We start from the raw sequence: 23,464 nt of genomic DNA, 5'->3' as shown, positions 1-23,464 counted from the left end.
TGGATGCTAATATGCAAATATTTCAGAATTCTGGGCCAGAGAATTTTGACCATCTGCGGCCAATGAAAATGCTTCCCCTTTTCTACGATTGTTCGACATTTCCTGTGTTGGGGGGGGTTAATGGTTTGTGAGAGTTGGAGCGTGTGCTTTTTGGCTAGCCTAGCTCAGTTATAAGGCCTACAGGCTATTAGCACTATACACGGCATATCAAACTACCACACACTTTAGAGTGGAATAGTGACTTCATTTATTTTGGTGGACATTTTGGGGTTCTGTTAGAAACAAGACAAACAATTATACTTGACTCCAAGGTCTAAGTTCTTTAAAAAAAAAGTGCCATGTAAGTTAATATTTTACCTAATTTGCTACTGTTGTTTACTTACATGTGACGTGAGCTTGAAATTGTCAATAGGACACAGCTCAATGCTTATGACTGTTAACACTTTACACAAGCACACACTATCAAACTGACAGAGGGAGAAAGGTGAGCGGCCAAAGAGCAGACATTCATTTTTGAAAAGCATGAGTAGCAGATTAGAAGAGCTGCGTACAGCACTATAGCCCTGTGGTCGAGCTAAAACAATCCTTGTGTGTGTGTGAGAGAGGGGAAACGCAATTCAATCAACAGTGGTAAGATTACTTTCAGCCAACAGGCGCCAGTCCTACCTTTAGTGGCCACTCGTACACAATCGATTTTGGTCTCCTGCGAGGGGAGAAAAAAAAGAGAGAACGAGAAAGAGAGGGACAAAGAGAGCGAAAGAGAGGCATTAGTTCTCAAATAAAACAAATAAAAATAGTTCAGTCAACATATTAGCTGTCAGGACTGTGTAGGGACTGCTGCCTCTTAAAAAGGCTTTGGTTGTCCCAATCTGATCAGACTGACTGGGCAGTAAAACATAGACACAGAGAGAGACACACACAGAGAGAGAGTGAGACACACACAGAGAGAGAGAGAGACAGAGAGACAAAGAGAGAGAGAGAGACAAAGAGAGAGAGAGACAGAGAGAGAGAGAGAGAGAGAGAGACAGAGAGACAAAGAGAGAGAGAGAGAGAAAGAGACAGAGAGAGAAACAGAGACAGAAACACAGAGAGAGAGTGAGACAGAGACAGAGAGAGAGTCCGAGAGAGAGAGAGAAAGAGTCCGAGAGAGAGATAGAGAGAGAGAGAGTCCGAGAGAGAGAGAGGGCAGAGAGAGTCCAAGAGAGAGAGAGCGCAGAGAGAGGGCAGAGAGAGTCAGAGAGAGAGAGAGTGCAGAGAGAGCGCAGAGAGAGCACGAGAGCAGAGAGAGCGCAGAGAGAGAGCGAGCGCGAGAGAGAGAGCGAGCGCGCGAGAGAGAGAGAGCGAGCGCGAGAGAGAGAGCGAGCGCGAGAGAGAGAGCGAGTGCGAGTGCGAGAGAGAGAGCGAGTGCGAGAGAGAGAGCGAGTGCGAGAGAGAGAGCGAGTGCGAGAGAGAGAGCGAGTGCGAGAGAGAGAGCGAGTGCGAGAGAGAGAGCGAGTGCGAGAGAGAGAGCGAGTGCGAGAGAGAGAGCGAGTGCGAGTGAGCGAGCGAGTGCGAGTGCGAGAGAGCGAGCGAGTGCGAGAGAGCGAGCGAGTGCGAGAGAGCGAGCGCGCGAGAGAGAGAGAGCGAGAGAGAGAGAGAGAGAGCGAGCGCGAGAGAGAGAGAGCGAGCGCGAGAGAGAGAGCGAGCGCGAGAGAGAGAGAGAGAGAGCGAGGGCGAGAGCGAGAGAGAGAGCGAGTGAGGGCGAGAGCGAGAGAAAGAGCGAGGGTGAGAGCGAGAGCGGGCGCGAGAGCGAGAGCGGGCGCGAGAGCGAGAGCGGGAAAGAGAGAGAGAGCGGGAAAGAGAGAGAGAGCGGGAAAGAGAGAGAGAGCGGGAAAGAGAGAGAGAGCGGGAAAGAGAGAGAGAGCGGGAAAGAGAGAGAGAGCGGGAAAGAGAGAGCGGGAAAGAGAGAGCGGGAAAGAGAGAGCGGGAAAGAGAGAGCGGGAAAGAGAGAGCGGGAAAGAGAGAGCGGGAGAGAGAGAGCGGGCGAGAGAGAGCGGGCGAGAGAGAGCGGGCGAGAGAGAGCGGGCGAGAGAGAGCGGGCGAGAGAGACAGACCGACACTGTAAGAGAGAGAGAGAGACACAGACACACACAGAGAGACAGAGATGCAAGAGAGACAGAGACGCAGAGAGACACAGAGATGCAGAGAGAGACGCAGACACACAGAAAGAGAGACACAGAGACGCAGAGAGAGACGCAGACACACAGAAAGAGAGAGAGACACAGAAAGAGAGAGACACACAGAAAGAGAGAGACACACAGAAAGAGAGACACACACAGAAAGAGAGAGACAGCGAGACAGCGAGACACTAAGAGATAGAGAGACACTGAGCGAGAGACAGACAGAGAGCGAGAGACAAACAGAGAGCGAGAGAGAGAGACAGAGAGAGAGAGAGAGAGACAGACAGAGACGCAGAGAGACACAGAGACACAGACAGAGACACAGAAAGAGAGAGAGAGAGACATACACAGACAGACACACACAGACAGAGACACACACACACACACACAGAGGCACACACACACACAGAGACACACACAGAGACACACACAGAGACACACACAGAGACACACACAGAGACACACACAGAGACACACACAGAGACACACACAGAGACACACACAGAGACACACACACAGAGACACACACAGAGACACACACACAGAGACACACACACAGAGACACACACACAGACACACACAGAGACACACACAGAGAGACCGACAGAGAAGAAAAGGAAAAGGCCATTCAGAAGGAAGTGTGGAGTGAAATGTGATCTGCACAGCCATCCTTTCTTCTCACAGACAAACTGAAAAAAAGAGTGAAAAAGTTTTCCACAACAAGGAGGGGAAAAGCAGGAGGCAGAAATGGCTTTGCCTTCGCTCGTCTTACAAACGTGGAACAAACAAACACGGTGCAAAGCAACGGTACATGAATATTCAGGGGAATGGAGAAAGTGACTTGGGGCTTATGCTTAAATCCCCCTGTGCTTTATGACAGCAAAATGCACTTGTGTGGCTTGGTGCATTATTGAGGAGACGCCAGATTAAACTGTGGGGTGTGCTGAATATTTAAAACAACTTGGGGGGGTGCTGTGAGTCTGTGGGACTCAGGTGGGGAGAGGAGAAGAGACTGGTTTCTACTAAGAGTGCTTGATGACAATGGAGCCAGATATTTACAATATGGCACGTTGCCAGTACTTAACGAGATACTGGCATGTCGCTGGAATAGCTAGCAGTAATTTAGTTGGAATCATTTGGATCACTTAGAATCTAGGATTAGAATTATTGTATTAAACTAAACATGTGAACACCTATATTTCCACTTAGGTCTAACTGCTGGGGTTAGTATTGAATGTTTTTGCTCTGCCTCAGAGTGTGGTGGCCTTTCTTTGAGGCACCCTGCTCTGAACTGAGGGTAGAGGACTGAGGGGAATGAGAAATATTGTTTTCAGTCTCTCCCCCTTTCTCTCCTCTTCTTCTCAGAAGAGAAATCCTTAGCACAGGGCACACTGATCTTCTTTGTGGGAAAACTGTCTCGAAATACACTACAACACAGCTGTACCACTAGACTCTGCCCTACTGTCCCCACAGCACCCTATTAGTAGTAGGAGGCGATGAAAACAACCTGCTCCTCTCCCAGACCTCCATTAGAGGGGCAACACTAGAAGGAGAGACCAGAGAACTGAGACGAGCCTAATCTCAACCCCCTCTCCACCTCCCTCGACTCTAGCCCCCCCTGGCTAGTCTCTCTCCAATTAATTATCTAATGGCCTGAGCTTGAGAGAAGAAGAGCGGAGGAGGGGAGGACAGCAGGCGGAGGAGGGGAGGACAGCAGGCAGAGGAGGGGAGGACAGCAGGCAGAGGAGGGGAGGACAGCAGGCAGAGGAGGGGAGGACAGCAGGCAGAGGAGGGGAGGACAGCAGGCAGAGGAGGGGAGGACAGCAGGCAGAGGAGGGGAGGACAGCAGGCAGAGGAGGGGAGGACAGCAGGCAGAGGAGGGGAGGACAGCAGGCAGAGGAGGGGAGGACAGCAGGCAGAGGAGGGGAGGACAGCAGGCAGAGGAGGGGAGGACAGCAGGCAGAGGAGGGGAGGACAGCAGGCAGAGGAGGGGAGGACAGCAGGCAGAGGAGGGGAGGACAGCAGGCAGAGGAGGGGAGGACAGCAGGCAGAGGAGGGGAGGACAGCAGGCAGAGGAGGGGAGGACAGCAGGCAGAGGAGGGGAGGACAGCAGGCGGAGGAGGGGAGGACAGCAGGCGGAGGAGGGGAGGACAGCAGGCGGAGGAGGGGAGGACAGCAGGCGGAGGAGGGGAGGACAGCAGGCGGAGGAGTGGAGGACAGCAGGCGGAGGAGTGGAGGACAGCAGAGGAGGAGAGGAAGGGAGGACAGCAGAGGAGGGGAGGACAGCAGGCGGAGGAGGGGAGGACAGCAGGCAGAGGAGGGGAGGACAGCAGGCAGAGGAGGGGAGGACAGCAGGCGGAGGAGGGGAGGACAGCAGGCGGAGGAGGGGAGGACAGCAGGCGGAGGAGGGGAGGACAGCAGGCGGAGGAGGGGAGGACAGCAGGCGGAGGAGGGGAGGACAGCAGGCGGAGGAGTGGAGGACAGCAGGCGGAAGAGTGGAGGACAGCAGAGGAGGAGAGGAAGGGAGGACAGCAGGCGGAGGAGGGGAGGACAGCAGGCGGAGGAGGGGAGGACAGCAGGCGGAGGAGGGGAGGACAGCAGGCGGAGGAGGGGAGGACAGCAGGCGGAGGAGGGGAGGACAGCAGGCGGAGGAGGGGAGGACAGCAGGCGGAGGAGGGGAGGACAGCAGGCGGAGGAGGGGAGGACAGCAGGCGGAGGAGGGGAGGACAGCAGGCGGAGGAGGGGAGGACAGCAGGCGGAGGAGGGGAGGACAGCAGGCGGAGGAGGGGAGGAAGGGAGGACAGCAGAGGAGGGGAGCACAGCAGAGGAGAGAAGGACAGCAGAGGAGGGGAGGACAGCAGAGGAGGGGAGGACAGCAGAGGAGGGGAGGACAGCAGAGGAGGGGAGGACAGCAGAGGAGGGGAGGACAGCAGAGGAGGGGAGGACAGCAGAGGAGGGGAGGACAGCAGATGAGAGGAGGACAGCAGAGGAAGGGAGGACAGCAGAGGAGAGGAGGACAGCAGAAGAGAGGAGGACAGCAGAGGAGAGGAAGACAGCAGAGGAGGGGAGGACAGCAGGCGGAGGAGGGGAGGACAGCAGAGGAGGAGAGGAAGGGAGAACAGCAGAGGAGGGGAGCACAGCAGAGGAGAGAAGGACAGCAGAGGAGAGGAGGACAGCAGAGGAGAGGAGGACAGCAGAGGAGAGGAGGACAGCAGAAGAGAGGAGGACAGCAAAAGAGAGGAGGACAGCAAAAGAGAGGAGGACAGCAGAAGAGAGGAGGACAGCAGAAGAGAGGAGGACAGCAGAAGAGAGGAGGACAGCAGAAGAGAGGAGGAAGGCTGAGGAGATGAGGAAGGCCGAGGAGATGAGGAAGGCTGAGGAGATGAGGAGATGAGGAAGGCTGAGGAGAGGAAAGGAGGAAGGCTGAGGAGAGGAGGAAGGCTGAGGAGAGGAGGAAGGCTGAGGAGAGGAGGAGATAAGGACAGCAGAGGAGAGGAGGACAGCAGAGGAGAGGAGGACAGCAGAGGAGAGGAGGACAGCAGAGGAGAGGAGGAAGGCTGAGGAGAGGAGGAAGGCTGAGGAGAGGAGGAAGGCTGAGGAGAGGAGGAAGGCTGAGGAGAGGAGGATGGGTTTTTCATTAGGGCTAATTTATTTGCATTTAGAAAAGGGGGAGGTGTTAAAAAAAAACATCAATTAAGCCAAAGTGTTAATAATGCATTTGTGAATGGGTGAACTTTTATACAATCCGAGCAGCAGGACATTGATAAAAGTGGTGTTTTGTCTCTTGGTGTGCTGGCCTGTACTCCCACTGACAGTACATTAGAGTGGTTAGGAGAAGAGGGTTAATGGGGTTGTAATACTGGGTTATTGACCATTAGGACGCTGGAATGGTTGTCAAATAGGCCCTGAAGGAGAGTCTGCTGTGGCTGTTCATTTATCACAATTTTCTGCATCCGGTTTGCCTTGCTCTCCGTTCCCTGTGAACAGGGAAGTGATTCAACTCAGTGATGAGATAGACTCTAGCTGACTGTTGAGATTGAGGCTGTACTGTCTGTCTGTTTTCACTGCAGAAGTCTTGGGTGTCAGAGTTGGTAGGAGACAGGAAATGAGAGGTAATGTGGGTTGGACTGTAGCATGGTAACACTGGCAGTCAGGGTTGGGCCAATAGGAAGACGACATAGAAATAACCCACTCACAAATACCAATCCATAATGCCACATCAACGGGAATGTCCTTTTAAATAAGGGGCCATTTCCTGTAAACAATGAATCAATTGGAGTAAGTGGTGCATTATAGGATATTAACAATATGAGAAAATTACTTCAAAAAATGGGCTTTTGTAAAGACATAGAAAACATGACACAGTAAAAAATCTCCAATCAGTTTCACATTCAATCTCCTATATTGGGTGTGAACGAGTCATGACTGACATGAAGTCCCGGTGGCCAATCCCCACCCCAACATCCCCCTGCTCACTCACCCCATTGGCCGTGCTGACGGCCTGGTAGTAGACGCTGTAGCTCTTGTGTGGGAGAAGGGGGGCGTTCCAGTAGCCGTTGTAGGTGCGGTTGTCTCCGATGCAGAAGGGTACGGGGGTCTTGATGTCGCCCATGGGCAGCTCGGCTGTGAAGTAGTACTGGGAGTTGAGCACGGTGGTGTTCTGGAAGTGGATGGGCACCGGGTAGCAGCGCAGGATCTCTACCGCCCTCCGCGCCCGCCGGGGGCGCTCTTCCTCCACCACCACCACCTGGTACTTACTGCAGGGAGACAGGAGAGGAAGACCTAGTAATCGTTCAATCAAATTTATTTCTGCAATATTTCTGCTGCATCTTCCTCTGCTTGCTGGAAGGAAGCATGAGTCAGTGAATCATAATAGGACTTGAAATGTGTAACAGGAGTCTAATGGGGCGGCAGGTAGCCTAGTGGTTAGAGCGTTGGGCCAGTAACCGAAAGGTTGCTGGATCGAATCCCCAAGCTGTCGTTCTGCCCCTGAGCAAGGCAGTTAACCCACTGTTCCCCAGGCGCCGAAGACGTGGATGTTAATTAAGGCAGCCCGCCGCACCTCTCTGATTCAGAGAGAGATGTTAACATTTGTTCATCCACTATGTGTACCAAGGAGAACTGTGCAAAGAGTTATTTTGATCGTTCAACAACTTATCAATTAAAATGTGAAAGAATCAAAGAAACCACAGCATATTACATGTTCCTAGGGTTGCATTTTAACCCATCATTGTAAATGAATGAGCTAGACGGAGAAACATAGGAAATAGTAATTGCCAATGACCGATAAACATTTTCACAAATTCTTCAGAAAGCATATCTGATGCGTTACAGTTTGTGTATCTTGACAGAATACACTTGTCAAGCTACCAACGATTTCAAGTCATGCAGTCTACCCTTTATTTTAAAAGCATACAATCCTCAGCTTGTGTGCATCAGTACCGCTTGCCGTGCGGTAGCAGATTGAACAGTCTATGACTTGGGTGGCTAGAGTCTGACAATTTTTAGGGCCTTTGACACCGCCTGGTATATAGGTCCTGAATGGCAGGAAGCTTGGCCCCAGTGATGTACTGGGCCGTACGCACTACCCCCTGTTGCACTTTCCGGTCGGATGCCAAGAAGATGTCATATCAAGCGGTGATGCAACCAGTCAAAATGCTCTCGATGGTGCAGCTGTAGAACTTTGAGGATCTGAGGATACTGTACTGAACATAAGCAAAACTCCTACTTCACTAAAGCGGAGAGCAGTGAATGAATTACCCGTATAAATAAGCATGTAGACTTGCTAATCTGATAGCAATTGGATGAGAGAGACTATCGCACTGGACGTTGGCTGAGGTGGTGACACCCGGGTTAGTATTGACCCGGGTGTCTAGTCAACCCTTTTCTCGCTCTCTGACTGGAACAGACAGCTTTAATAAAGTCATGAAAGCCTGCAGCCTCGTAGCCCGCCGCCCCAAGAGAAGTAGAGCGCCATCTCATTTACAGACGTCATAGCGATAGCTGTCAGGTGGGTAATATCTCATCTATGTGGAGGGATTTAAAATGGCAGGAAATAAAATAGGGTGAACTGTAGAAGCATTCGACTCTCTCTGTGTCGCTCTCTGCCAGGATATTAGGCGCTAGAAATCCTGACGCCGGCTGGGGATTAGAGCACCGCTCTAAGTGTGCCGCAAATAATAATGACATGAAAAAGGTTCCTACTATCGTGCTAGCCCCCTATTCCATGTCAGGCTTGGGAGTTAAGTGTATTATAAGAAGAGAGATCAACAACCAACCCTGAACCAGGCTTCCTGGGTAGAAAGCCTTGGGAAGCGGCAGAGGCAATAGGCAATATTAATAGGAACTGGATAGGGATTGGGTGGGGGATTAAGTGGGCCCTAGTCCAAAGCCATAGCCTTTTTCCAATGCTATAGATGGGAATATTGGCAGGCAAGGTGGCATGGCAGGAGGGAGGGAAAGAGAGAGAGAACAGAGAGAGACCGAGAGAGACCGAGAGAGAACAGAGAGAGACAGAGAGAGACAGAGAGAGACAGAGAGAGACAGAGAGAGACAGAGAGAGACAGAGAGAGACAGAGAGAGACAGAGAGAGAGAGAGAGAGAGAGAGACAGAGCGATATGGGAGTTTGCATTGAGGCAAATTAATTTTGAAGACTACTATTGAACATTATTAAAGGTATGAATATCAAAGATGAGAATGAATATTGCTGTTTGATAACAGTCCTCTCAGTGACACTCCCACATTAGAACGACATTATAATTGCTGTAATTAGCTCAAAATGATCCTTTATTCAATTGAGATTGTTATGTATAAATGAACCCAAGAAGGTTAATGTGACAACTGCTAATTTAATCACAAAATCTTAAGGCTAATCAGGATATCTGAAACTATCAGCCACAAACTATCATTAAAACCAAATCAACAATCTTAACTCATCTAATTTTGCATAATCAACCATGTGGTTTATAATATTACATAATGAACCCGGGTTTTACTTGGTTGCTCTAGTCTAGTGTACAGGAGAGCATCTGCTGTATGTTTCATATCTCCTCTAAACATTTTTGTCACTTTAAGACCTTTCTACAACTGAATCCTACATTTAAGGCCGTTTGTTGTGAGTGTTAAGATGTTCTTCAGTTCAGCGTCTAGACGAAGTCGGACGAGGTGTTCTTCAATTCAGCGTCTAGACGAAGTCGGACGAGGTGTTCTTCAGTTCAGCGTCTAGACGAAGTCGGACGAGGTGTTCTTCAGTTCAGCGTCTAGACGAAGTCGGACGAGGTGTTCTTCAGTTCAGCGTCTAGCCGAAGTCGGTCGAGGTGTTCTTCAGTTCAGCGTCTAGACGAAGTCGGACGAGGTGTTCTTCAGTTCAGCGTCTAGACGAAGTCGGACGAGGTGTTCTTCAGTTCAGCGTCTAGCCGAAGTCGGACGAGGTGTTCTTCAGTTCAGCGTCTAGCCGAAGTCGGACGAGGTGTTCTTCAGTTCAGCGTCTAGCCGAAGTCGGACGAGGTGTTCTTCAGTTCAGCGTCTAGACGAAGTCGGACGAGGTGTTCTTCAGTTCAGCGTCTAGCCGAAGTCGGTCGAGGTGTTCTTCAGTTCAGCGTCTAGACGAAGTCGGACGAGGTGTTCTTCAGTTCAGCGTCTAGACGAAGTCGGACGAGGTGTTCTTCAGTTCAGCGTCTAGCCGAAGTCGGACGAGGTGTTCTTCAGTTCAGCGTCTAGCCGAAGTCGGACGAGGTGTTCTTCAGTTCAGCGTCTAGCCGAAGTCGGACGAGGTGTTCTTCTGTTCAGCGTCTAGCCGAAGTCGGACGAGGTGTTCTTCTGTTCAGCGTCTAGCCGAAGTCGGACGAGGTGTTCTTCTGTTCAGCGTCTAGCCGAAGTCGGACGAGGTGTTCTTCAGTTCAGCGTCTAGACGAAGTCGGACGAGGTGTTCTTCAGTTCAGCGTCTAGACGAAGTCGGAGGAGGTGTTCTTCAGTTCACCGTCTAGCCGAAGTCGGACGAGGTGTTCTTCAGTTCAGCGTCTAGCCGAAGTCGGTCGAGGTGTTCTTCAGTTCAGCGTCTAGCCGAAGTCGGACGAGGTGTTCTTCAGTTCAGTGTCTAGACGAAGTCGGACGAGTGAGCTCACATACTTCCTTAAAAGGCATTTGCTTGAAATACTAAAAAAAGCGGCAATAGTACAGTGTGTCCATTTTAGACGCCGTAGCCAGTACACACTTCCTCCAAATAGTCAGAATTAATCCAAGACAACTCAATCTGTTATTGATTTTGCCGTTTTTGACAATGAGATCTTAGTCACGCAATTTTACATCTAAACAGGGTGATTTGTGCAGTATCATTAAATGAAACAAATTGCATGAAAACGAGTCGTCTCTCGTTGAATGACAACAAAGACTTTACTGAAGAATCCCTACTGTTGACCAATCACCAACGAAGGGGCGTAGACTGGCTTTCCCCTAGAAAAAAATATTGTGTCCCAGAACAACCCAAAAATGCGTTACCGAAGTCCAAAATGAACAAAAACATCAAAATGTAATCATAATATATGCACAAACTCTTCTAAAGTGTTTAGACAGGGAAGCATTCGTACGCCTTTACTCATGCACGGCCAAGTGGAACTCAAGGGTAGTGAGGTGCAAAGACAACGTAAGACAAATTCAACTGACCTACAACCTTTCCAAGAAGTAAACCATCTGCTTTCACCTGAGCAGAATCTCCATGAGAGATACATTTTCAAACAGGAACCAAGAAAGCTCCCGACTCCTGACTCCTCTTCATAATCAAAATTCAAGACCGCCCACACCAGTGTAAAACCCAGAAACATTATGTTTGACTTAGAAAAGATACAGTTTGTCAGCCCTATTCGATATTTGCCAATTCAATTTCCCCCCAGCTCCACACATCCATTGGAGATTAGATCTGTCATAAACTGCTGGGAAATATCGGGTCCCTGTGAACACGCAAGTCTCTCGGTGCTCTTTCAGCTATTTAACTCATTACAGACAAGAAGAACTTCCCCAGCATAAATAACTTACCTTCTACCCTTTCACTGGTAGATAATAATCAATAACTTCCCCTCTACCCCCCTCCGTGAAGCCTCACCGTGTGGCGCCATTTAGCAATAAAATCTGGTGTAAAACAAATTATGATGGCGAAGAGGCCGGCGAGAAATATGAGGACTAATTACGAACCCATGTGGCATGGAACAAAGGGCAGGGCATAGAGAGAGAGAGAGAGACACAGAGAGAGAGAGAGAGAGAGAGAGACAGAGAGACACACAGAGAGAGAGACACACGCAGAGACAGAGAGAGAGAGAGAGACACACAGATACAGAGAGAGAGAGAGAGACACACACAGATACAGAGAGAGAGACACACAGAGAGAGAGACACACAGAGAGAGAGAGAGACACACACAGAGAGAGAGAGAGACACACACAGAGAGAGAGAGAGACACACACAGAGAGAAAGAGAGACACACACAGAGAGAAAGAGACACACAGAGAGAGAAAGAGACACACAGAGAGAGAGAAAGAGACACACAGAGAGAGAAAGAGACACACAGAGAGAGAAAGAGACACACAGAGAGAGAAAGAGACACACAGAGAGAGAAAGAGACACACAGAGAGAGAAAGAGACACACAGAGAGAGAGAGAGACACACAGAGAGAGAGAGAGACACACAGAGAGAGAGAGAGACACACACAGAGAGAGAGAGACACACACAGAGAGAGAGAGAGACACACACAGAGAGAGAGAGAGACACACACAGAGAGAGAGAGAGACACACACAGAGAGAGAGCGAGACACACACAGAGAGAGAGCGAGACACACACAGAGAGAGAGCGAGACACACACAGAGAGAGAGCGAGACACACACACAGAGAGAGAGCGAGACACACACACAGAGAGAGAGCGAGACACAGAGAGAGCGAGAGACACAGAGAGAGCGAGAGACACAGAGAGAGCGAGAGACACAGAGAGAGCGAGAGACACAGAGAGAGCGAGAGACACAGAGAGAGCGAGAGACACAGAGAGAGACACAGAGAGAGACACAGAGAGCGAGACACAGAGAGCGAGACACAGAGAGCGAGACACAGAGAGCGAGACACAGAGAGCGAGACACAGAGAGCGAGACACAGAGAGCGAGACACAGAGAGCGAGACAGAGAGAGAGAGAGAGAGACAGAGAGAGAGACAGAGAGAGAGACAGAGAGAGAGAGAGACAGAGAGAGAGAGAGACAGAGAGAGAGAGAGACAGAGAGAGAGAGAGACAGAGAGAGAGAGAGACAGAGAGAGAGAGAGAGAGACAGAGAGAGAGAGAGAGAGACAGAGAGAGAGAGAGAGAGACAGAGAGAGAGAGAGAGAGACAGAGAGAGAGAGAGACAGAGAGAGAGAGAGACAGAGAGAGAGAGACAGAGAGAGAGAGACAGAGAGAGAGAGACAGAGAGAGAGAGACAGAGAGAGAGAGACAGAGAGAGAGAGACAGAGAGAGAGAGACAGAGAGAGAGAGACAGAGAGAGAGAGACAGAGAGAGAGAGACAGAGAGAGTAGAGGAGGAGCATGCCGTTGAGGAGGAGAGCAGCTGGGTGGGAGAGTGGGAGATGAGGAGGAGGAGGAGAGCAGCTGGTTGGGAGAGTGGGAGATGAGGAGGAGAGCAGCTGGTTGGGAGAGTGGGAGAGTAGGAGGAGAGCAGCTGGTTGGGAGAGTGGGAGAGGAGGAGGAGAGGAGCTGGTTGGGAGAGGAGGAGGAGTTGGAGAGGAGCTGGTTGGGAGAGTGGGAGATGAGGAGGAGGAGGAGCTGGTTTAGAGAGTGGGAGAGGAGGAGGAGAGGAGCTGGTTGGGAGAGGAGGAGGAGAGGAGCTGGTTTGGAGAGTGGGAGAGGAGGAGGAGAGGAGCTGGTTGGGAGAGTGGGAGAGGAGGAGGGGAGGAGGAGCTGGGTGGGAGAGTGGGAGAGGAGGAGGAGGAGGAGGAGGAGCTGGGTGGGAGAGTGGGAGAGGAGGAGGAGGAGGAGCTGGGTGGGAGAGTGGGAGAGGAGGAGGAGGAGGAGCTGGGTGGGAGAGTGGGAGAGGAGGAGGAGGAGGAGGAGGAGCTGGGTGGGAGAGTGTGAGAGGAGGAGGAGGAGGAGGAGGAGGAGGAGCTGGGTGGGAGAGTGGGAGAGGAGGAGGAGGAGGAGGAGGAGCTGGGTGGGAGAGTGGGAGAGGAGGAGGAGGAGGAGGAGGAGCTGGGTGGGAGAGTGGGAGAGGAGGAGGAGGAGGAGGAGCTGGGTGGGAGAGTGGGAGAGGAGGAGGAGGAGGAGGAGGAGCTGGGTGGGAGAGTGTGAGAGGAGGAGGAGTAGGAGGAGCTGGGTGGGAGAGTGTGAGAGGAGGAGGAGGAGGAGGAGGAGGAGGAGGAGGAGGAGCTGGGTGGGAGAGTGGGAGAGGAGGAGGAGAGCAGCTGGTTGGGAGAGTGGGAGAGGAGCTGGTTGGGAGAGTGGGAGATGAGAAGGAGAAGAGCTGGTTGGGAGAGGAGGCGGGGAGGAGCTGGTTGGGAGAGTGGGAGAGTAGGAGGAGAGCAGCTGGTTGGGAGAGTGGGAGAGGAGGAGGAGAGGAGCTGGTTGGGAGAGGAGGAGGAGTTGGAGAGGAGCTGGTTGGGAGAGTGGGAGATGAGGAGGAGGAGGAGCTGGTTTAGAGAGTGGGAGAGGAGGAGGAGAGGAGCTGGTTGGGAGAGGAGGAGGAGAGGAGCTGGTTTGGAGAGTGGGAGAGGAGGAGGAGAGGAGCTGGTTGGGAGAGTGGGAGAGGAGGAGGGGAGGAGGAGCTGGGTGGGAGAGTGGGAGAGGAGGAGGAGGAGGAGGAGCTGGGTGGAAGAGTGGGAGAGGAGGAGGAGGAGGAGCTGGGTGGGAGAGTGGGAGAGGAGGAGGAGGAGGAGCTGGGTGGGAGAGTGTGAGAGGAGGAGGAGGAGGAGGAGGAGGAGGAGCTGGGTGGGAGAGTGGGAGAGGAGGAGGAGGAGGAGGAGCTGGGTGGGAGAGTGGGAGAGGAGGAGGAGGAGGAGGAGGAGGAGGAGGAGCTGGGTGGGAGAGTGGGAGAGGAGGAGGAGGAGGAGGAGGAGCTGGGTGGGAGAGTGGGAGAGGAGGAGGAGGAGGAGGAGGAGCTGGGTGGGAGAGTGTGAGAGGAGGAGGAGTAGGAGGAGCTGGGTGGGAGAGTGTGAGAGGAGGAGGAGGAGGAGGAGGAGGAGGAGGAGGAGGAGGAGGAGGAGGAGCTGGGTGGGAGAGTGGGAGAGGAGGAGGAGAGCAGCTGGTTGGGAGAGTGGGAGAGGAGCTGGTTGGGAGAGTGGGAGATGAGAAGGAGAAGAGCTGGTTGGGAGAGGAGGAGGGGAGGAGCTGGTTGGGAGAGTGGGAGAGTAGGAGCTGGTTGGGAGAGTGGGAGAGTAGGAGGAGAGGAGCTGGTTGGGAGAGTGGGAGAGGAGGAGGGGAGGAGCTGGTTGGGAGAGTGGGAGAGTAGGAGGAGAGGAGCTGGTTGGGAGAGTGGGAGAGGAGGAGGGGAGGAGCTGGTTGGGAGAGTGGGAGAGGAGGGGGAGGAGTTGGGTGGGAGAGTTGGAGAGGAGGAGGAGGAGGAGAGGAGCTGGTTGGGAGAGTGGGAGAGGAGGGGGAGGAGCTGGTTGGGAGAGTGGGAGAGGAGGAGGGGAGGAGCTGGTTGGGAGAGTGGGAGAGGAGGAGGGGAGGAGCTGGTTGGGAGAGTGGGAGAGGGGGAGGAGCTGGTTGGGAGAGTGGGAGAGGAGGAGGGGAGGAGCTGGTTGGGAGAGTGGGAGAGGAGGAGGAGGAGCTGGGTGGGACAGTGGGAGAGGAGGTGGAGAGCAGCTGGTTGGGAGAGTGGGAGAGGAGGAGGAGAGCAGCTGGTTGGGAGAGTGGGAGATGAGGAGGAGGAGAGGAGGAGGAGGAGAACTGGGTGGGAGAGTTGGAGATGAGGAGGAGGAGGAGAGGAACTGGGTGGGAGAGTTGGAGATGAGGAGGAGGAGGAGAGGAACTGGGTGGGAGAGTTGGAGATGAGGAGGAGGAGGAGGAGGAGGAGGAGGAGGAGGAGAACTGGGTGGGAGAGTTGGAGATGAGGAGGAGGGGGAAGGAAAAGGTGAGGAGAACATTTAGTCTCAGATTTAGGGCCTTCTTAAAGGCCAGCCATTACTTTAAGAGGCTGTCATTGCTGTGATTTATCCCTCCCTCCCTCCCTCCCTCCCTCCCTCCCTCCCTCCCTATCCCAGGTGACTGTGCCTCTGGGACAGATGCCTCCCATTGTTCTTACCTATTAGAGGTGTAACCAACAGATTTCCCTGTGAAGATACAGTACATTCCAGCCTGGCTAAACCAGATTGAACGCTATGCAGTGTGTGTACAGTAGCATTCAGTCTTGTTCAACCAGGCTAACAGTATAGGAATAATTAATCCCTCCAGGAGAAAATACAGGCTAAGAAATAGTAGGTGAAACCTAATTTGTATTCTAATGCCAATGAGGGAAATACTTTCTATAGCACTGAACGGAACAAGGGGAATAAACCAATAAACACTGTTTGCGGTAAGAGCCTATTTATGATAATGCTATGATAGAGCACTATTCTGTTTACCACCAGACAACAGGTCAAAAGTTGATCTTTTCTCTGCAAATTACCGGGATGAAAAATGCATTTGCTTTCTGGGCACAGCCAGTGTAGAGAGAAAAGCAGATGCTCGGGGGCTGGAACCGAAGAAGAACGATGCATCTTCAATAAATAATAGACAACTCAGCACAAATGGCTGCTCCAAGGCTACCTGCAACGTCTAGGTATCAATTTGAGAAAAACAATACCACTTAATTAAATATTTTTCTCTCCTGGTGTGCCCTGGGTACTGGTAAATGTCCAGATAAATGGTAGAAAATCTAGAAAAATGTGCATCACTCCAGCACAAAATGGCTGCAACTCCTCTATTTCTCCAGTCTTTATTGGATAACCATCAGGTTTATCATAGTGAAAAATACATATTGAAGTGCTGCATATTTAAAATGAGGCATTGGTACGTTATGAGTATAATCATTTTTCCTTCAGGCGAGATGGAAAATGCTGATGGCAAAACTGTGTCTCCATGATCTCACTGCGGGTTTCATATTGGTTTTTGTTGCCGTCTCCTCTGGCCTTAGCTTTACAGCGAGCTACTAAACTACAGAGACACCAACTGAAAACTAAAAAGACAGCCTACTTTGGAGTTAGGAAAGATCCCATAGTAGTTATAGTCCTTTTTAGCATTCAATTAACTCTCCGACATTCAATACACAACAATCAATGAGGATACTTAAAGAGGGAGAAGTGGCGTTAACTGTCTACTCGGTAGCTACCCAGGGAAAAGAGCAAAACCTTTGAGAGGAATTCAAATTAGTTTGGGCTGGGAAACGGTCTTTAGTGGCTAATTAGCCTTCACTTGTCCAGGAGTGTCAGGGAGGTTTGGGGGAGAGGTCAGGAGGATTGTCTCCTCCCTAAGGTGATGTAACTCACCCCCAGACAGGATGTGCCTTCCCTCCTCCTCCTCCACATGGCCTGGAGACACAGTCAACAACCTCTCATCCATTCCACTCAGGACAGAGAAAACCAAGAACTAACACATGTGGAGAACAACTACATAGTCAGGAGCCGTTTCGGAACCAATCGCAAAGGTGAGACAGCTAAGAGACTGAACATTCTCAGAGTCATTATAAATTCAGGGAGAGACATGTGACCGTGTACTTAGAGAGACTGGTAAGCTATGAGAGAGCGAGCAAGAGAGAGAGCGAGCATGAGAGAGAGCGAGCAATGGGAGAGAGCGAGCAATGGGAGAGAGCGAGCAATGGGAGAGAGCGAGCATGGGAGAGAGCGAGCATGGGAGAGAGCGAGCATGGGAGAGAGCGAGCATGGGAGAGAGCGAGCATGGGAGAGAGCGAGCATGGGAGAGAGCGAGCATGGGAGAGAGCGAGCATGGGAGAGAGCGAGCATGGGAGAGAGCGAGCATGGGAGAGAGCGAGCATGGGAGAGAGCGAGCATGGGAGAGAGCGAGCAATGGGAGAGAGCGAGCAATGGGAGAGAGCGAGCATGGGAGAGAGCGAGCATGGGAGAGAGCGAGCATGGGAGAGAGCGAGCATGGGAGAGAGCGAGCATGGGAGAGAGCGAGCATGGGAGAGAGCGAGCATGGGAGAGAGCGAGCATGGGAGAGAGCGAGCATGGGAGAGAGCGAGCATGGGAGAGAGCGAGCATGGGAGAGAGCGAGCATGGGAGAGAACGAGTGAGAGAGAACGAGTGAGAGAGAACGAGTGAGAGAGAACGAGTGAGAGAGAACGAGTGAGAGAGAGCGAGTGAGAGAGAGCGAGTGAGAGAGAGCGAGTGAGAGAGAGCGAGTGAGAGAGAGCGAGTGAGAGAGAGCGAGTGAGAGAGAGCGAGTGAGAGAGAGCGAGCATGAGAGAGAAAGAGGCATTAGAGACAAAAAATCTAAACTCTTGATCTTGTTTCAGTCGGGCAACCTCAGCTGACACCAATTAGGGGTCCTTGTGCTGCAAGCTCCGTTTCAGAGTGGCGCCCCAACGTGATGCTAGACCAATTACACACAACCTCCTCGTTGGCATGGACTCAATAGTGACCCGGGACCTATCTAGATGTATTTTTAATGTGGAAAGAGAAGGGGAGGGGAAAACTATGATGAGGGAAGGAAAGGTGAGAAGAAGAGAGGGACTAGTATGGTGTGGTCTTTTTCTCAGTGACGTCACCATTATATTGATTAACCTAAACTTTCATCTCCCCTCAGGCAGTGGTCCAGTGCTGCCCCCTCCACTCTAACTGATTTAGGGGTAGATGGACCGCATGGCCCCATCTCCTGAGGCCAGCATCAGCAGCACTCCTCCCCCTGTAGCCTCCAGCTATCGCCCCGCTCCCTTATTTATCCACCTATTTCCAAGATAGCGTAGCAGTCCAGACGTGGTTTGTTGTCCTCTCGTGTACTTTTTGTATTTTTAGTCTTTTTTGTATACATTTCAATTTATTTTCAATCTCTTTTCCATTTTTAAATTAAATATACCTTCCGGTAGCCCGTCTCACCCAATGTGACACGGATCCGCTATTTTTAGACCTTATAGCCAAGAACCTCCATCAGAAGCTAACCAGCTAATTAGCTACTAGCTATTTAGTCATTGTTAGCTACTGCTAGCGGTCTTTACCTTCTGCACAGACACCAGCCTGCCAGTATTGAACTGTTTTCTCCACTACAACACCGGATTCCTGCCGTAAACACTGGACCACTACTCCTGATCATCACAGCTAGCTAGCTGCCATCAAGTGACCCAGTACCGAAGCTAGCCCAGAGCCAGGCGCAACTCTCTGTGATCACTTGGCAACACAGCCGATGCCTCCCGGACTCTACCCCAACACGGCTAGAATCCACTACTCCACCGGATCCTTGCTGTAAGCTCTGGACCTTTGCATCGGATCATCGCTGCTACCGAGAGGCTAACGCCACTTCTCCGAAGCTAGCACCAGTTAGCCACGAGCCAGGCACATCTCCCGGCTAGCAAATGAAATTACTACAACTACAATACCTCTTTCGCCATCTGGCCCGGACACTTTGGCAACACGGCGCCCTGCCGTACCACCACGACTGGTCCGCCGACGTAACGCCATCCGCTGTGCCCTCAACCGGCCTTTGCCGGACGTCAGAGCAGACGCTTCTACTTACCCCGGCCTACTAACTTTAAACGCTGTGTCTCCCGTGTGCTAGCGTAGTAACGACTACCCAGCGGCTTCCCTGTTCCATCTATTGCTGTTCACTGGACCCTATGATCACTTGGCTACATAGCTGATGCCTGCTGGACTGTTCAATAATCATGGAACTCCATTTTGTAAATGTTTTGCTTGACTGTTAATCGACGGTCTCTGCCCATTCATCGCCATTTTAACTGTTGTTGTCTTAGCTGATTAGCTGTTGTTGTCTTACCCGATTAGCTGTTGTCTTACCCGTTGTTGTCTTAGCTAGCTCTCCCAATCAACACCTGTGATTGCTTTGTGCCTCGCTTTATGTCTCTCGCAAATGTCAATATGCCTTGTACACTGTTGTTTAGGATAGTTATCATTGTTTTAGTTTACTGCGCTGCCCCTAGTCCTACTCAACATGCCTCAGATACCTCCTTTGCCCCACCTCCCACACATGCGGTGACCTCACCCAGCATAACTATCATGTCCAGAGATGCAACCTCTCTTATCATTCGGTGCCTGGGCTTACCTCCACTGTACCCGCACCCCACCATACCCGTCTGTACATTATGCCCTGAAGCTATTCTAACATGCCCAAAAATCTGTTCCTTTTATTCTGTCCCCAACGCACTAGATAACCAGTTTTGATAGCCTTTAGCCGTACCATCATCCTACTCCTCCGCTGTTCCTCGGGTGATGTGGAGGTTAACCAAGGCCATGCGTGTCCCCAGGCACTCTCATTTGTTGACTTTTTTTGTTTTACTCACTGTTTTAGCACACTCCACCAACCCTGATGTCCTTGCCGTGTCTGAATCCTGGCTTAGGAAGGCCACCAAAAATTCTGAGATTTCCATACCCAACTACAACATTTTCTGTCAAGATAGAACTTCCAAAGGGGGATGAGTTGCAATCTACTCCAGAGACAGCTTGGAAAGTTCTGTCATAGTATCCAGGTCTATGCCCAAACAGTTCGAGCTTCTAATTTAAAAAAATAATCTCTCCAGAAATAAGTCTCTCACTGTTGACGCTTGTTATAGACCCCCCTCAGCTCCCAGCTGTGCCCTGGACACCATATGTGAATTGATTGCCCCCCATTTATCTACAGAGTTCGTTCTGTTAGGTGATCTAAACTGGGATATGCTTCACCCCCCGGCAGTCCTACAATCTAAGATAGATGCACTCAATCTCACACAAATTATCAAGGAACCTATCAAGTACAACCCTAAATCCGTAAACATGGGCACTCATAGATACCATCCTGACCAACATGTCCTCCAAATACACCTCTGTTTTCAATCAGGATCTCAGCGATCACTGCCTCATTGCCTGCATCCGCTATGGGTCCGCTGTCATATACACCTCTGCTGTTTTCAATCAGGATCTCAGCGATCACTGTCTCATTGCCTGCATCCGCTATGGTTCCGCGGTCAAACAACCACCCCTCATCACTGTCAAACGCTCCCTAAAACACTTCTGCGAGCAGGCCTTTCTAATCGACCTGGCCCGGGTGTCCTGGAAGGATATTGACCTTATCCCGTCAGTCGAGGATGCCTGGTCGTTCTTTAAAAGTGCTTTCCTCACCATCTTAAATAAGCATGCCCCTTTCAAAAAATGTAGAACTAAGAACAGACAGCCCTTGGTTCACTCCAGACTTGACTGCCCTCGACTAGCACAAAAATATCCTGTGGTGGACTGCACTAGTATCGAATAGTCCCCGCGATATGCAACTTTTCAGGGAAGTCAGGAACTAGTCGGCTGGCCTTTGCTACATGTTCGTCGCCAGACCCACTGGCTCCAGGTCATCTATAAGTCTATGCTAGGTACAGCTCCACCTTATCTCAGCTCACTGGTCACGATAACAACACCCACCCGTAGGACTCGCTCCAGCATGTATATCTCACTGGTCATCCCCAAAGCCAACACTTTATTTGGCCGCCTTTCCTTCCAGTTCTCTGCTGCCAATGACTGGAACGAATTGCAAAAAAAATCGCTGAAGCTGGAGACTTATTTTCTCTCACTGACTTTAAATGTCAGCTATCTGAGCAGCTAACCGATCGCTGCAGCTGTAAATAGCTCACTCAATCTACCTACCTCATCTCCATATTGTTTTTATTTACTTTTCTGCTCTTTTGCACACCAGTATTTCTACTTGCACATCATCTGCTCATCTATTACTCCAGTGTTAATTTGCTAAATTGGAATTACTTCGCTACTATGGCCTATTTATTGCCTTACCTCCTCATGTCATTTGCACACACTATATATATACTTTCTTTTATTTCTATTGTGTTATTGACTGTACGCTTGTTTATTCCATGTGTAACTGTGTTGTTGCTTGTGTCGCACTGCTTTGCTTTATCTTGGCAAGGTCAAGTTGTAAATGAGAACTTGTTCTCAACTAGCTTACCTGGTTAAATGAAGGTGAAATAAAAATAAATAAAACATCCCCTCTGCCATAAAGTAGGATCAGGCCTACACAAATGAGGCCAAGCGGCACAGATTCAATTTCACTTAAATTTCAGGGTATCTTGTTGAGGAGGTTCATCACCGCGTTTCCTGTCCGTGTACACTGGAAAAACGACAAGCGCAGGAAACTTTTGTCACAACACTGCACCACACAAAACGCTTCCTCTGTGAATTCATTTAAAAAGGGGTTACTCGCCTTAGAGGGGAGAAGCAGTAATGTGATACCTCCCCTGGGGGACGGATAGAGCTGAAGGAGAAGCAGTAATGTGATACCTCCCCTGGGGGACGGATAGAGCTGAAGGAGAAGCAGTAATGTGATACCTCCCCTGGGGGACGGATAGAGCTGAAGGAGAAGCAGTAATGTGATACCTCCCCTGGGGGACGGATAGAGCTGAAGGAGAAACAGTAATGTGATACCTCCCCTGGGGGGTGGATAGAGCTGAAGGAGAGCAGTAATGTGATACCTCCCCTGGGGGACAGAGAGAGCTGAAGGAGAAGCAGTAATGTGATACCTCCCCTGGGGGACAGAGAGAGCTATAGGAGAAACAGTAATGTGATACCTCCCCTGGGGGGTGGATAGAGCTGATGGAGAAGCAGTAATGTGATACCTCCCCTGGGGGACAGAGAGAGCTGAAGGAGAAGCAGTAATGTGATACCTCCCCTGGGGGACAGAGAGAGCTGAAGGAGAAGCAGTAATGTGATACCTCCCCTGGGGGACAGAGAGCGCTGAAGGAGGAGCAGTAATGTGATACCTCCCCTGGGGGGTGGATAGAGCTGAAGGAGAAGCAGTAATGTGACACCTCCCCTGGAGGGTGGATAGAGCAGAAGGAGAAGCAGTAATGTGATACCTCCCCTGGGGGACAAATAGAGCTGAAGGAGAAGCAGTAATGTGATACCTCCCCTAGGGGGTGGATAGAGCTGAAGGAGAAGCAGTAATGTGATACCTCCCCTAGGGGGTGGATATAGCTGAAGGAGAAGCAGTAATGTGACACCTCCCCTGAGGGACGGATAGAGCTGAAGGAGAAGCAGTAATGTGATACCTCCCCTGGGGGACGGATAGAGCTGAACATTCCAGGAGAGAAACAAGGGATCTGGGCCAGAAATAGAGGAGAGATGCTCTCACTCAGTCACTCAGTCATCTATTTTCTGGCGTGTTGATGGCTCTGTCCTCAGTGAAACAGTTGACAGAAAGAAAGTGCTTTGACTCTGGGGTAACGCTGGGTTTAGGAGGCCACAGGGCATCTTTCTCTACAGCACTGGGTAAATGCTTTCCTTGGCACAGGAGGTGAGGAGGAGGAATGAGGAGCGGGTGATTGTGTGTGTAGGGTGTTCTCGCCCTGGTGCAGCAGATTTGACACATTAGCGCGGGTGCTAACGTGACTGACAGTAATCCATTTAAAGAAGCAGCTTGCCCCTGGTTAGGCTGCTATTGTAGCGCCACGCGTATGTAACGCTGCCAGACAGACCGCCCTTCAAACACCTGCCTGTCAATGATGCAGTCCCTCACAAGGCTTTATGCACCAAATGCGACATGACGCGTGTGTTTTTCAGGACAAAGCCTGGCAAATATAGCCCAGCCTTCTTTAATTTGGTTTTTAAGTTAAGCAGAGGTTGTGTTTTTGTATGCATCCCGACGCATTGTCATTCAAGTGCTTTTACCAAACGTATCCAATCAGTTGGACGGGTTGCATTCTTTGTGAAATGTATCAAGGCAAAACATCTGGTATTTCACATTCAAATCTGGCTGGCTAAATCCCATCGCCGGGGAGGACATAATGGCGAGCAACCAGTCGTGTTCTTCCACAGTATATTGTGTAATGAACCACATCAATTCCAACGCTACCGCCTCACATCATGTTAAAACAAAGTACTAAAAATAGATGTATCATACCTACAAAGAAGAACGGTGACATATGATGACGCATTCAGAATGGATCTGAAGCTCATTAATTGATTGACACATTCAGAATGGATCTGAAGCTCATTAATTGAATGACGCATTCAGAATGGATCTGAAGCTCATTAATTGATTGACACATTCAGAATGGATCTGAAGCTCATTAATTGATTGATGCATTCAGAATGGATCTGAAGCTCATTAATTGAATGACGCATTCAGAATGGATCTAAAGCTCATT

General features: G+C 50.8%; 1 protein-coding gene across 10 annotated transcripts in view; it reads right to left on the bottom strand.

Moving 5' to 3' along the window:
• LOC129823064 (receptor-type tyrosine-protein phosphatase mu-like) overlaps positions 1–23,464 on the bottom strand; it is a 317,242-nt gene that overhangs the window by 96,314 nt on the left and 197,464 nt on the right. For all 10 annotated transcript variants that reach the window (XM_055881767.1, XM_055881768.1, XM_055881772.1 and 7 more), the window contains exons 12-13: positions 6,640–6,916; positions 667–703 (exon numbers count right to left, since the gene is read on the bottom strand). In XM_055881767.1, coding sequence (XP_055737742.1) covers positions 667–703; positions 6,640–6,916 — 314 coding nt within the window. The remainder of the gene's footprint in view (positions 1–666; positions 704–6,639; positions 6,917–23,464) is intronic.

Source organism: Salvelinus fontinalis, chromosome 25, assembly GCF_029448725.1.
Source record: "Salvelinus fontinalis isolate EN_2023a chromosome 25, ASM2944872v1, whole genome shotgun sequence".
NCBI classification, from domain to species: domain Eukaryota; kingdom Metazoa; phylum Chordata; class Actinopteri; order Salmoniformes; family Salmonidae; genus Salvelinus; species Salvelinus fontinalis.
The sequence above is the reverse complement of the archived record's forward strand: the minus strand, read 5'-3'. Positions and strand labels throughout refer to the sequence as shown.